Raw genomic sequence first — 13073 nt, forward strand, 5'->3', positions numbered from 1 at the left:
GCACTATAGGTGCATCCCTTCATGAATCTCTTTTCTTACACTGATGAACCCATCAATCTGGGACAGGGGAAATCTGGACTCATCAAACCACACGGCCTTCTTCCACTGCTCCAGAGAATAATCTTTATGCTCAGCAAATTGAACCCATTTTTTATTTGCCTCACTGATAAGTGTCTTTCCTAAGGCTACCCAGCTGTTAAGTCCAAATTCGTTGAGTTTACCTCACATGGTGCAGTAGGAAACATTCACTAAACATAGCCATGAGTTCCAATGTTGCATTTATTATGATTTATAGTAACGGAATTAGCTAATAACTTGAACCCTCTGATTAACATCTTTTCCACGACCACAGGATGTGTCTTCCGACATGACATTAGCTCAAACATAATCATCCATTCAATAATTATCCAATGGAAGGTTTTTTTCAGTATAAATTTGCTTAGTTAAATCCAGATGGTGCCATATTTTTTTCTCATGGGCTGTATATTAGGACAGTTTGCCTTAACTTCTTTTTCCATAACCTAACATTGTGTTTTTTCTTTAAAATAAGTATTTTCCATTAAGTAAGTTACGTCTGCTGAATTGTATGGCTTTTAAAATAGATTCAGCTTTGTAAAGGCAATTTTACCCCTTAAATTTCCTTCTTCAAAGCTCCAAAATTATTACTAAGACATGAAATGTTGGTATTTTTTTAAATAATATACTATTACAAAGAATAATTATTGTACAATATCAACTTCATAGAAATAAAGAGAATTTAATTCCTCTAATTTAAGTACTATGAGTTTATAACTCACGACTGTTCAAAAATAGTCCAAATATATTAGACTTACAAATTAATTTCAAATAAAACAACATAGGTTTTACTTTAAAAAGTTATTAAATGAAAAAACAAACCAATGACATCTTTGAAGAATAAAATTTTTAGGTTTTAGTTCCAATAATAGTGCAGAAACGGCATTTGTTAAAATGATAAATGACCTACTGTACTTGCTTCATCAGACCAAGGCAATGTATCACTATTAGTTTGACTTGATCTTAGTGCTACGTTTGATATAACAGATCATAACATACTTACAGATTGGTTACAGAAATACACTGATGTTCAGGTTCAAGCACTGAAATGGTTTAAATTATACCTGTCTGACCAATGTAATTTTTGTAATATAAATGGAGAGTTATCCAGCTTAACAGCAGTAAAGTATGGAGTGCCATAAGGATCTGTCTTAGGCTCTCTCCTGTTTTCAATATATATGTACCGTAGCCGCTTGGCAAAATTATTAAAAACATGGGGTTAGTTTTTACTATGCTGATGATACTCTATGTATTTCATCAAAACCAGGTGAAATGTCAGCACTATTGAAGTTAACAGAGTGTTTTACAGACATAAAAGAGTGGATGACTAGTGTTTTTTTCTTCTTTTAAATTCAGACACGACAGATATATTACTCTTTGGAACCAAATCCTGAACACAGAAGTTTCTGGAAATTATTTTGGATCGAGGTGGATATACTGTGCTTCATCCTCTTACAGTCAAAGACCTGGGTGTTTTATTACACAGCAATTCGACTTTAAAAATCATATTGAGTATATAAGTTACAAAAACACAGCTTTCTTCCATCGCAGAAACGTTGCCAAGCTGCAGATTCTGATGTCCATTTCTGATGGTAACAAGCTAGGGAATGTGTTCATTACCTTGAGACTTGACTATTGTAATGTTATTTTAGTCCAGAATGCAGATGTTGGAATTCTGACCAGGACAAGAAAATATGATATCATCCCAATTTTATCTTGTCTTTTGGCTAGATATAAATGTTGTTTTAAAAATTCCTATTTTTCCAAAAAGCTTTAAATGTTTTAGCACTTACTTCGCCATTCTTTTAAATCACACTTTATATATATATATATATATATATATATATATATATATATATATATCGTCATCTTGGAATTATAAGGTTCTATATGCGTTCAGAATGATTTTGAGATAATGAGCTTTAAAGTTTTTGCATTCCACAGCAAACAGTATGTGTGTAACATTTGTTTTTTTTAATAAAGTCTTAAAATGTAAACAACTTATAAAAAACATCCCATAATGTAAATAAGTTGTCATTCAATAAGAATATGTCAATAACTCAATTTTGACAAAAATGTCAGATAGAACCTTATAATTCTAAGGTGATGATACACACACACACATACACGCACGCACGCATGCACGCACACACAATTTATTCTATTTCAGTTTTCTATAGTTAAAATTTTATGCTAATTTCAGTGTTACTTGCATTCTTCTTTTTTTTTTAACCAATTTCATTTTATTTATGTTTTAAAAATGTCATGCTCAATTCAGTGTAACTTGCTCATTTCATCTATGCTTTAAATAAGTAAATAAATAAGTAAATAAACAAATAAACAAACAAACAAACAAATAAATAAAAGCATCGTTTATAATTGCAAGTAATTCTTTTAAAGCATCCTCTCTTTCACTTGCAACATTGATTCCATTTTCCTTCAGCATCCCACTGACCTTTTCAGAAACCACATTTAGCTGTTTGTCCAGCAGATGGAAGCATTTCTCATCTAATTCCTCACGGAAACCACTGACATCATCAACCTACAGTCAGAAATAAACGCATGATAGCCAATGAAGGACTTCACACATCTAAGAGTAATAATTGAGACAAGTTAAACAAAGAAACGCCTGATCCTTTTAAAAAACGAAATCAAATGAGTGTTCAAATAATATAGATTTGCACTTGATCTCACCTGGGAAACATTCAACATCTTTTAGAGGGTCAGTATTTGGCTGGTTCATGGTCCAGTTCGCCTCTGCTGGTAAATTTTGTTCCTGCACCATTCAGTCTTTCTCCAGGACACCATCTGAAAGAACACAACATATGATCTTAAAGAAAATAAGCTCGATTTACAATTGTTATATATTAATATTGTTATATAATAATATTGCTTAGCATAGATCATTGAAGCATGAGGATTAGCATCAGGATAAATAGTTTTGATCATTTTCTATTTGCAGTTCGACTCTTTCGTAGTTACATTTTCTACAAAGACTGGCAGAAAATGAAAAGTTACTATTTTCTAGGCTGACATGTCTATTAACTATACTGTCATTCTGGTGTAATAATCATTGCTGCTGTGTTATGGCTGCAGCAGGAGCATCGACATTACACCTGAAAAAAGTCTCCAGAAAAAAGAACATTTGCACCACCAATTAGAATGTGTAATATGGTGTGCCTGCTGTAGCCATGATACAACAGCTAATTTCCCTGATTAATTGTGTGAGAAAATAGACTCCATGAATATATGGAAAAAGGTTTTAAATGGGGCTGCATGATTTAAAAAAAATCTTATGATTTTTATTTGTGATATATTGGGATATGAATACAATGTCACCAGTTGACTTAATATCTATATTTGTAGGATCAATTGGGATGATTCTGAAATGGGGTGCATCTCCATAACATCAAATAGCAATCTATACATTTCCCACACATTTTCATGTGGTCTTTGCTACTTGCAGTGCATTTCTCTATTTGCATGTGTTGTTAGTATTTTCATGCATGTTTTTAGTCAATGGTTGATGAATTGATATACTACTTTAGCATCCTCATAAAATCTAATAAACAATCTATAAACTTTCGGGGGTCCCCAGACACATTTTCTTGTGGTCTGTGCTATTTGCAGTATATTTCTGTATTACACTTCAGTGTACGTTGTGAGCATTTTCATAAATAACAATTTATAAAGACAATTAAGAAAAAGATAGATAAACACAGTTTATCATTTCCAGAGTCTAACAGTATATTCAAGTACAGAAATTAAATAATTAAATAAAATGAATCCTCCTTTAAGTCACAAGTGGTGAAATATTTTGTGCCTAAATGCTTTTAAAATCATTATACAATTCCAGGCATTAAAAACACATGCAAATGATAAATTATGATACAAACTTAACATTGTATATACAGTGCTCAGCATGATTGCGTACACCCCATTCTGAAAATAAATATTTTTATCCATTTCTCAGTGAATATAGGTAATGTATTTTGGCGCATTTCAATAAAACAGACTTAATAAACAGATATATTTATTAAAATAATAATTAGTCACCAAACACTTTTAGACATTGAAAGATAATACAATTAAATTCAAGCAAAATATTGCAAAAAAAATTATAATTATTACAACTTACAAAATTTTAACATTTTTTTTTTCTTTTTTCCTTCTCTTGATTTTTCCTCCTTTTAAAACTTGTATTTAATATTTTCTAGAACATGCAAATTTGGGTGTATTACTTTTTGGATCATTATCATAAGTTATTTTGTTAGATAAGCTCCAGAGTTGGCTTCTGTACTGACTAATCTAACGTATATGCACAGATATAATATTGTATAGCTTCCTATTAAAAGTATGAATTTAGAACATAGACTTGGACGGGGTGTACTCAAATATGTTGAGCACTGTATTTTGCAATGTGTCTATTGTGGATTATTACATTGCAATATTGATGTAAAAATGATATTTTTCACTGGTACAACCCTCCCTACTTCTCAAGAACTGTACTTATCCAGAGCGAGCAGAAGGGCTGCCAGAATCTTTTACCTTCTGGTCGACGCTACAGAGCACTGCGCACCAGAACAGCCTGACACAGAAACAGTTTCTTCCCTCAGGCAATCCATCTCATGAACACTAGAGAATAATAATTGTGGAACCAACATCACTACTTGCTGTACACTTTTATAAACATATACATTTATTTAACAACACACTTTGCAATGTGCAAGCCTGGTTTGTAACAACTCAGAAAATGAGATGTGAACAGAACAATTTTGTATAGTTTTGCCTTGGATTTCCACATTAATCATAATGAGTACAGGCCAGAACTTTTATATTATCACCAAAAAAAAAAATAATTCTTTAGTTATTTTAAATTTTAAACAAAATTAAGTTGTTATTTTTCTTATTCTTTGATTTTTTAATGACCCAAATATTTAAAGGATTGTTCACTCCAAAACAGTCATTATTTACTCCACTTGTTCCAAACTTTTTGTTCTGTAGAGCAAACAAGAATATATACCTAAAAACAATCGAAATCCAGTAGCCATTGACTTGTATTTTTCCTGCTATGAAAGAAATAGTCAACATTCTTCAAAAAAAAAAAAAAAAAAAATACAATTCTTCTGTTTTCAACAACCAAAAAAAAAAGGAAACACATATTAGAGTAGAGGGTGAGTAAACAATGACACATTTTCATTGTTTAAAGATTTTTTTCCGAAAGAAATATTCCTTTAACACCATTAGAGTGTCAAGATTTGGCTGGTTTGTGGTCCAGTTCGCCTCTGCTGGTATGTTCTGACATTACACCCTTCAGTGTTTCTCTAGGTCACCATCCGAAAGAGTCTTAATCTAGAGTACAGTTACATGTCCAGCAGGAAGCGACTGATAACATGCCTGTTCAACTGTATCGGTCTATTCGTTTCCTGTGAACATCAAGCAGACAGTCAATAGAGGCACGAAAGGGTCACTGGCTACTGGCGCTTAATGACATGCTGAGAGGAAGTAGGATTAGTGAGGGATGATGTCATCCCTGCCACCAGCAACTGTGCCCTGAATGATATTTCTATTACTCTTTTGCTGGCTTACAAATAAACGGGGAAAAAAAGGAAAAAGGGAGGGAAAAACAACAACTGGATGCACTGCGCTAATATCCTTGGCTGGGATTTATCTGCTTATAATTCATACAGTGGAAGGCTAAATTTATATTGTTTCATGCAGCAAGAACGCACAATTAGTTCAAGTCTCAGTATGACTTTTTGGAGACACAAAAGATTCCAATGCATCTGTGTTACATTAGATCACTTTTTATGGAAGTCTAGTGTTTTGGGATTCTCTATTTATGACGTTGCCTTGTTTACAAAATACTTTTTCATTCAAGCATGAATGAGAGTTTGTTGAAATGCTTGTGTTTGTTGTTTTTACATTAATTTTCCTTAAAGTTCAATGTTTTTAATTTACGCAAAGCTTTCATGAAGAACATTCAAACTAGATAAACCTTTTTGCAGTTATTTGCCTTTATTGTAAACAGTATGTAGAAATGAAGCAAAGTTGTAGACAAAAAGGGGGGGATGAAATAAGAAAAAGTCTAGTGAAATGGCATTATTGACCTTATTTGGCAATGTGGAAGTGTGCCCTTTTTTGCAATTGTTTTAAGACTTATGAGTCATTAGCCTATGGTGAAATTATTAGAAATAATAAACGGCAGTTAACAGGCCACAAACAAGTGTGTTTATGACTATACAAAAATAAACAATAACAAATATGTTTTTACAGCTAGAAATCAATGGAAGTAAATGTGACTGGAAATTTAAAGCCAATAAGTTCTGATAGCTGTGCCTGCTCATACATAAAAAATTAGGTCAATATGCCGACGCATATGTGAGCATTTAAAAGATACAATGTGCGTCCCAATATGTGTACTTATGCACTATTCTACCATTTTGTAGTGTAAGTAGTGCATTAACACTGGAAATAATAAGTGCATTTTAAATATCCAGATGATGCACTTAGTCAATCGTTAAAATGAAGTGTGAAATGTTGGACATTTCATGCACTCAACAGTCGCATCTTTGCTCACATAGCAGAAGGGGGGAGCTATTGAGCTCTGATGTTGGATTATTTATTATAGATTGTGAAAGCAAAATTCTCCTACAAGAGTGATTATATCGCCTCCCAATGGTGAAAGCTGTTATACTCATGACAGGTATTATTTGGTAGTTTGGTCATTTATTTTGCTAATTTGGCAACCGTCAAACGTCATCTGGGTTTGATTAAAGTGTTCCATTTATGACGACAATACATACATACACTATGCTGTTGAGTGTGTAAGTGCATAAGTACACAGTGCATAGTGTACAGTGTGCCATTTTGCACGCAACTTATTTCTACCAGTTACAAGCTTTTGTTGAGTGTTATCTGTAAATAACAAACCGCAAAATGGCATGAATGACCAATCAGAATCAAGAGTTTTAGAGATGCATTAAGTTCAGGCGTGTTTAAAATAGGGATAAATATAATTAAAGTGTTTTTAAAAACCATTCTAAATTCAAAACAATTTGTCATAGGAATCACTTTAAGTATCTTCATATTTTCAGCTGATTAATGATATAAATGTTAAACAACTATTTAAGACAAAGATGATACTTATAAGTAAAATATCATAAAATAAAAAAATAAATATATATATGATTATAACATAAAGGAATTACTTTCAGAAGAATTTTCCACATACTCTCACTACTTCTTACATGTTTTATGCCGTATACTTCAGTCACACATAATTTACACTTTTGGGTGAACTATGTTTTTAACACTGGATGGAAACTGCCAACGATTCAATAGCCCCTTTCACACAGTGATACCGGTAAATATCTGGAAAATTTACGGAACGACTTTACCTGTATATTCAAAAAAGCACTGTTCACACAGGCGAGGAAGTTACGGAATTTTTACGGAAAAGAGCATTCACACATCCGTTCCAAAATACCGGTAAATTCTGACATCATTCACCACAAATGAGCTTTAAACGGCTGCGCTTGTATTTGTAAACATTACATTACAAACTCTGTGGATGATCAGTATTGTGAACAACTTCGATGAAAACATATGGAGGATCACTTTCGCATGTCGAGATGTTCATAATATGTGCGTGAGGCTGTGTGTAAGGCTTTTATTCTGATAAACCGCACGGACGTAAACGCGTCTGACTGTTCTGATTGGCTAAAGCAGATATCTCACGTCAGCACGTTCTAGACGTGCACGCGCTCTTTCTGGCAATCTTCCTTCTACATTCACACAGCGCAGCATTCCGGCAAATTAATGTTCGGTAATGTTACAATTTCTCTTTCCGGAAAATAGCCAGAACGAATTTACCGGCATTTTCAAAAAGGACCTGTTCACACATACAACCTTTCCGGAAAATTGCCGGTAATTTTCCGGAAAGGCCTGCATGTGTAAAAGGGGCTATTAACTCACTTGGAAAGTTCACACTTTCTATCCTTTTTCACTTTCTAAGTCATTTTTGAATTAATCAATAAGTGAATGACTCAGTGACCTGCTCATAATGGTAATCCATGTGTTTAATTTAAAATGAATCACAACAGCTTAGTGGACAACTAAACACAGTTAGCTAGTTTATTGCTAGAATAAATCAAATAAAATCAATTGACAGAATGACTCACACTATAAAAAGGAAAAGTCCCTTGTCATCCTTTGCTGGCATTATGACCATTAAAATGTATAAATTGTTATTACATATAATGGAAAGATTACATGAAATGGTCATTCCTGCTTTTCACAAACTGCAGGATGGCTGATTCAGTCAGCATTGAAGCTGAAAATATATCCGCTGTCACTGTGCATTTCATCTATCAATTTCCTTTTGTTTGTCCGCCTAGTCTCATTATTCATTATGCTTTCATTCATCCATTGTTCCTTTGATTCGTCTGCCTCACTCAATGCTAATATCTGTTGAATCCATTAGGTTTTATTTTTAGCTCTGCCTAAGAAGAGGAAAATGTGGTCTAAATCTAGAAGCATTCTCTTTAGCCAGACTCTCTATTTTCCGTTGGCTCGATCTTTCAATAAGGTCGAATAAAACACAGAACTCAAGAAAAAGCTTTGAAAATAGTACCTATATGGGTCAAAGATAAAATGCAGCATTTTTGGTGGCTGCATCCTTTCAAAAGATACACTTTTGTGCCTAAAGGGTCCTTACTGTATACCTTAAAGCAGGGTTTTTCAAATGGGGACACTAGGAAACTAGGTGCACTAGGAAAGCATTAAATAAAATGTCTAAAAAAATTATTAAAACAAAAATAGGATTACAATTATTAACTATTAACAAACCACTGCCTTAAAGGTATTAGTACACAAGCGTACATATAAGTGCTTAAAAAAAGTGCATTGTAAAGATTGTGAATGGCGCACCTCTTCCCATTCACAATGCGACTCTCTCACACACATGCTGCAGCATGAACCACCACTAGCCCTCCCTCCCCATCCCCCTCTGGCTGCCTTTTTTCCTGAATGGATGCTGAATCTGCGGCTGTGGCTCGAGGAGGGAGGGATGCTGAAGGTATTAGTGGCTTCTGTCGCCATTACATGTGCAAGCTTGAAACATTCAGCCTCCCATTCGATGTAGAGGGAAAAAAGGGGGGAGTGTGTAGCGTAGCTGTCATTCACACTCACCCTGCCTGAGGATTAGAGCCCATAATCTGCACGGCAACAGCATCGCTCGCTCTCTCTCTCTCTGACTGAAATGTGGGAAGAGAGGAGGGGGGGATACAGATGAGATTAAGAATGGCTGCTGATTCATTCATAATTTCCTCTCTATTCACATTCCTGCCTGCATTGGGGGCAGTAAAGTTGAGCATTACGAGGGTGAGTGAGGACGAGCACAGCTTCATCCATCCACACCCCAATCTTCATCATGGCAGAGGAAGAGGAGGGAGAAAATGACATCATTGCAAAGACACCGCAGTACAAAGGCAAAGTTCTGCAATCAAATACAGTCTTGCGCTCTCTTCTGCAAAAGTTCCCACAAAACTGTGCAAAAAATGGATTTAAAGTCTTGGATGAAATCATTTTATATTGTTACGGTATTGCTTTCGGTGTGTGTTTGATCATTTTTTTATTAGCACTGGTGGTTTCGGAAATGGGTGGCAAGAGCGCATGCCAGTGCAGTGGCTTGGGCTTGACGTAAGCATGATGATGTCATTGATTCAGGGGCACTGAGAACAAGGTGCAGTCTGAATTTTTTTTTCTTTTTAACTGCTGTAGTTGTCAGGACAGACAATGCTAACAGAAAATTCAGGCACAAGTGTGCATGATCCAAGAAACAATGTTCGCATATACAAGTGTAGGATTGCATGAAAAACAGATATATATAGGTTGTGACTTTGAGGAAAATCTGAAAAGACTCTAATGAATTAATCCACAGATGAGCTGTAGATGAAGCCATGAGGAAGGATCAGTTGAGATGACTGCTACTGAAGGTTTGACCCCATTTCTGCAACTCCACCATAGTAAGTAAAATATATAACTGCTTGTATAATAAACATCTCAAAAGGCAGAGGGTTCAGGGGGTTAATTTTTTTAATGCAATGGCATTAAAAATCGAAATATAATAATATTAATAAACTTATATAACATATGATAATATTGCATTATTGGAATATGACTGTAAAGGTATTTCTACATACTGGAGAGAAGTATGGCGTCCTAATGAGATGCTTTACAATTCCCATCACCTATTAATTCTTTAATTCTTTTTTATGATCAGAATCTGTTTTCGGTAATGATGCATGAGGACAGATAAACCTTTCCCTGCTCTTGCTTGGACATTTGACTGGTCTATCCTCCACTGACCCAGAATAGCATCCCTTTGAAAAAGAGGTCAGCAACCCCCGTCTCATGTATATATATATATATATATATATATATATATATATATATATATATATATATATATATATATATATATATATATATATATATATATATATATATATATACATATATACACGCACACGCACACACACACACACACACACACACACACACACACACACACACTAACACACACACAATAACGGAAGAAGGTTTTGAATTGGGGAGTGTGAAAAGACAGAAAGAGAGAGAAAGAGGGAGAGACAAAATGATTCATGCCAGGATGACTAATGTCTTGCATAACTGCCTGAGAATCCCTCCTAGTGTTTATCAATGGGCGGTGGGCTGGCTGGATTTCATAACCCTCCCACATTCCCTTCAAAAAGATCAAAACCTGTGAATATTCGCAGCCGTCAATCATCACAAGCTGCTACAGGTAACCTGCATTGCGCCATTTCAAAAAAGCAAGCAGATTATGATTAGACAATGGTAAACCCAGGTTAATAATATTGCATCTATTAATAGAATAATCAAAGAGTATTCAATCTTGGATTTCTTATCAATATTCTCAGTTGACCTCTTGTAGAAGTCCGTCCGTGCAAATACTATTATTTACGATATTAAGAAAGTCTTTGTTTGCACAGAAATAGAAATGACACGGCCTGACTTGGTTGGGATTCCTCAAGGATGTCACGTCTGACACATGTTTGCCTTTATTTTGTCCTACTTAATTCGAAATGGAGAATCCAGCTTCCTCCGACTTTGACGTCATCAGCCATATCTGGCTTGTATTATGTTCACTCTCTCTCCTTAGATTCCCCCTCGAGAGTTTGTTATTCCACTGAACCAAAATAAATTGCCTATGAAACCGGATGAATCAGTCAACCCCCTCTTCCCTCCTCCCTATTCCCATTCCATCCTTTATTTCGCTCAGTATTACGTATTTGAAGGGAGTCTTGATGCGTCTTTCCTATCTCTTCTCCTTTCTTCTTTTTTTTTTCAACTGGGGCATTTCTCCTTGCAGCACCCACTCTGTTTGCTCTTTTTAGCATCCTGCTGCTTTCCGGTTGTCACGCCTTATTTTGAGTCATGAGTTGTGGTGTTAGCAAAGTTAGCGGGAGTTTGAGGATGATGTGTTGACAGCCGAAGTGTTGAATCATCTGGAATCCTAACAGTGAGGGCTGATTTTTAAGAATAAAAACTCAAACAACAGCAAAAATGTACACAGAATGTATTTAGATAAAACAAAAACTAAACTAAAGCAAACTAGAATTCCATTGTAGAATAGTTAGCAATATGTTAACAAGGCTAGAGTAAGTATGAACTTGCTAATCAAAGTGTATTCCTTCCCCATTGAACATCCAAAAAATGCTAAAAGGTTAATCTCTATAGGCAAAGATATATACATACACACAAATATCTCATTAGCAGCTGTTTCTATAAGACAGTACACATGAGCTGTCCGCCATATTAAATGCATTAAAGCCAGTATGTGAACACTCCTGAGCCAATCAAATGCTCTCTAGTGTCTGTCATGTCCCGCCCTTTTCAAGATGCTTCTCTTTTGCTTTTCATTTGATGTGCTTGATCTCAACCACTCTAACTGGCAGAGCTGTGATATAAACAAAATGCTATTGGCTGTTTTAAAAAAGGGGAGGAGTAACTGATTCGGATACAGTTGAAATGACATCAAACATTAAATAAAAGTGCACGTTTCAAAGCAATTTACGGACCTGTAACCAGTTACCACTATGTTAAGCTATTAGGCTAAACAATAACCTAAGATAAAAGCAAATCAATTATACATTTATATTGATTTTTAAATCAGGAAAGAAATTGTAATAGTTTTCCTAGACAAAGAAAAAGCATTGGAGTGCACCACAGAAACTAAATTTATTGTTTTTTCGTTTTTTTACCTCTAAATTAAGATAAATTCTTTCATTCTTTAAAATGTTTTCAGCACTCAAGTGGTCAGAAATGGGAAGTAACAAACTACAAATACTTTGTTACTGTACTTAAGTAGATTTTTCTAGTATCAGTTACTCCACTTCTTATTTTTCTGACAACTTTTTTACTTTTACTTCTCACATTTTAACACAAATATCTGTACTTTCTACTCCTTACATGTCTTAAACCGCGGTTGTTACTTTAGTTTTCATGTGTTTGGTGGCGTGATCTATATTATTTGTTGTCATTGCGCAATATAAACACAGTATTGATGCAGTCAGTCTATTTCTCCTCATTATGTGCCTGCGTGCTGCACTGCACAGCCTTTTCAAGGCTATCACGCACCACACATGGGCTAGTTTATGAAGATTACTATGAGAAAGGCTAGGATGATTATATGCAGATATGACAGAGGGAGACGGCGATCTAACATGGCTGATGCTGCCCTGTTTACACAGGAATAAGACATATTTTGCTCGTTCAGATCACAGGTAGACTAGAGATACACATTCCAGTTTAAAAGCATGTCGTTTTTGCTTAAGCCTTTTGTTCACTTCTATCTGCACGGGGTTCTATGGTCTTTCAATTTAATACCGTGAAAAATAGTGCTTTTTTGTAAACATTTGTACATTTAGTAGTAAAAAATATATGCATTGCGG

General features: G+C 34.8%; 1 protein-coding gene across 4 annotated transcripts in view; it reads right to left on the reverse strand.

The window, feature by feature from the left end:
- Positions 1-13073, reverse strand: part of si:dkey-106n21.1 — a 147188-nt gene that overhangs the window by 97168 nt on the left and 36947 nt on the right. For 2 of the 4 annotated variants that reach the window (XR_015526423.1, XM_087312076.1), the window contains exons 1-3: positions 9268-9341; positions 2770-2883; positions 2531-2617 (exon numbers count right to left, since the gene is read on the reverse strand). Coding sequence is in view for 3 of the 4 variants with exons in the window: in XM_087312076.1 (XP_087168202.1) it covers positions 2531-2547 (17 nt within the window). In the remaining variant the exon portion in view is untranslated. Of the gene's footprint in view, positions 1-2530; positions 2618-2769; positions 2884-9267; positions 9342-13073 lie in introns of those variants that run through there. The other 2 variants (XM_087312077.1, XM_087312080.1) reach the window with 1 other exon arrangement.

The sequence above is a fragment of the Danio rerio genome, chromosome 25 (assembly GCF_052040795.2).
Source record: "Danio rerio strain M-AB ecotype USA chromosome 25, GRCz13ab, whole genome shotgun sequence".
NCBI classification, from domain to species: Eukaryota; Metazoa; Chordata; class Actinopteri; order Cypriniformes; family Danionidae; genus Danio; species Danio rerio.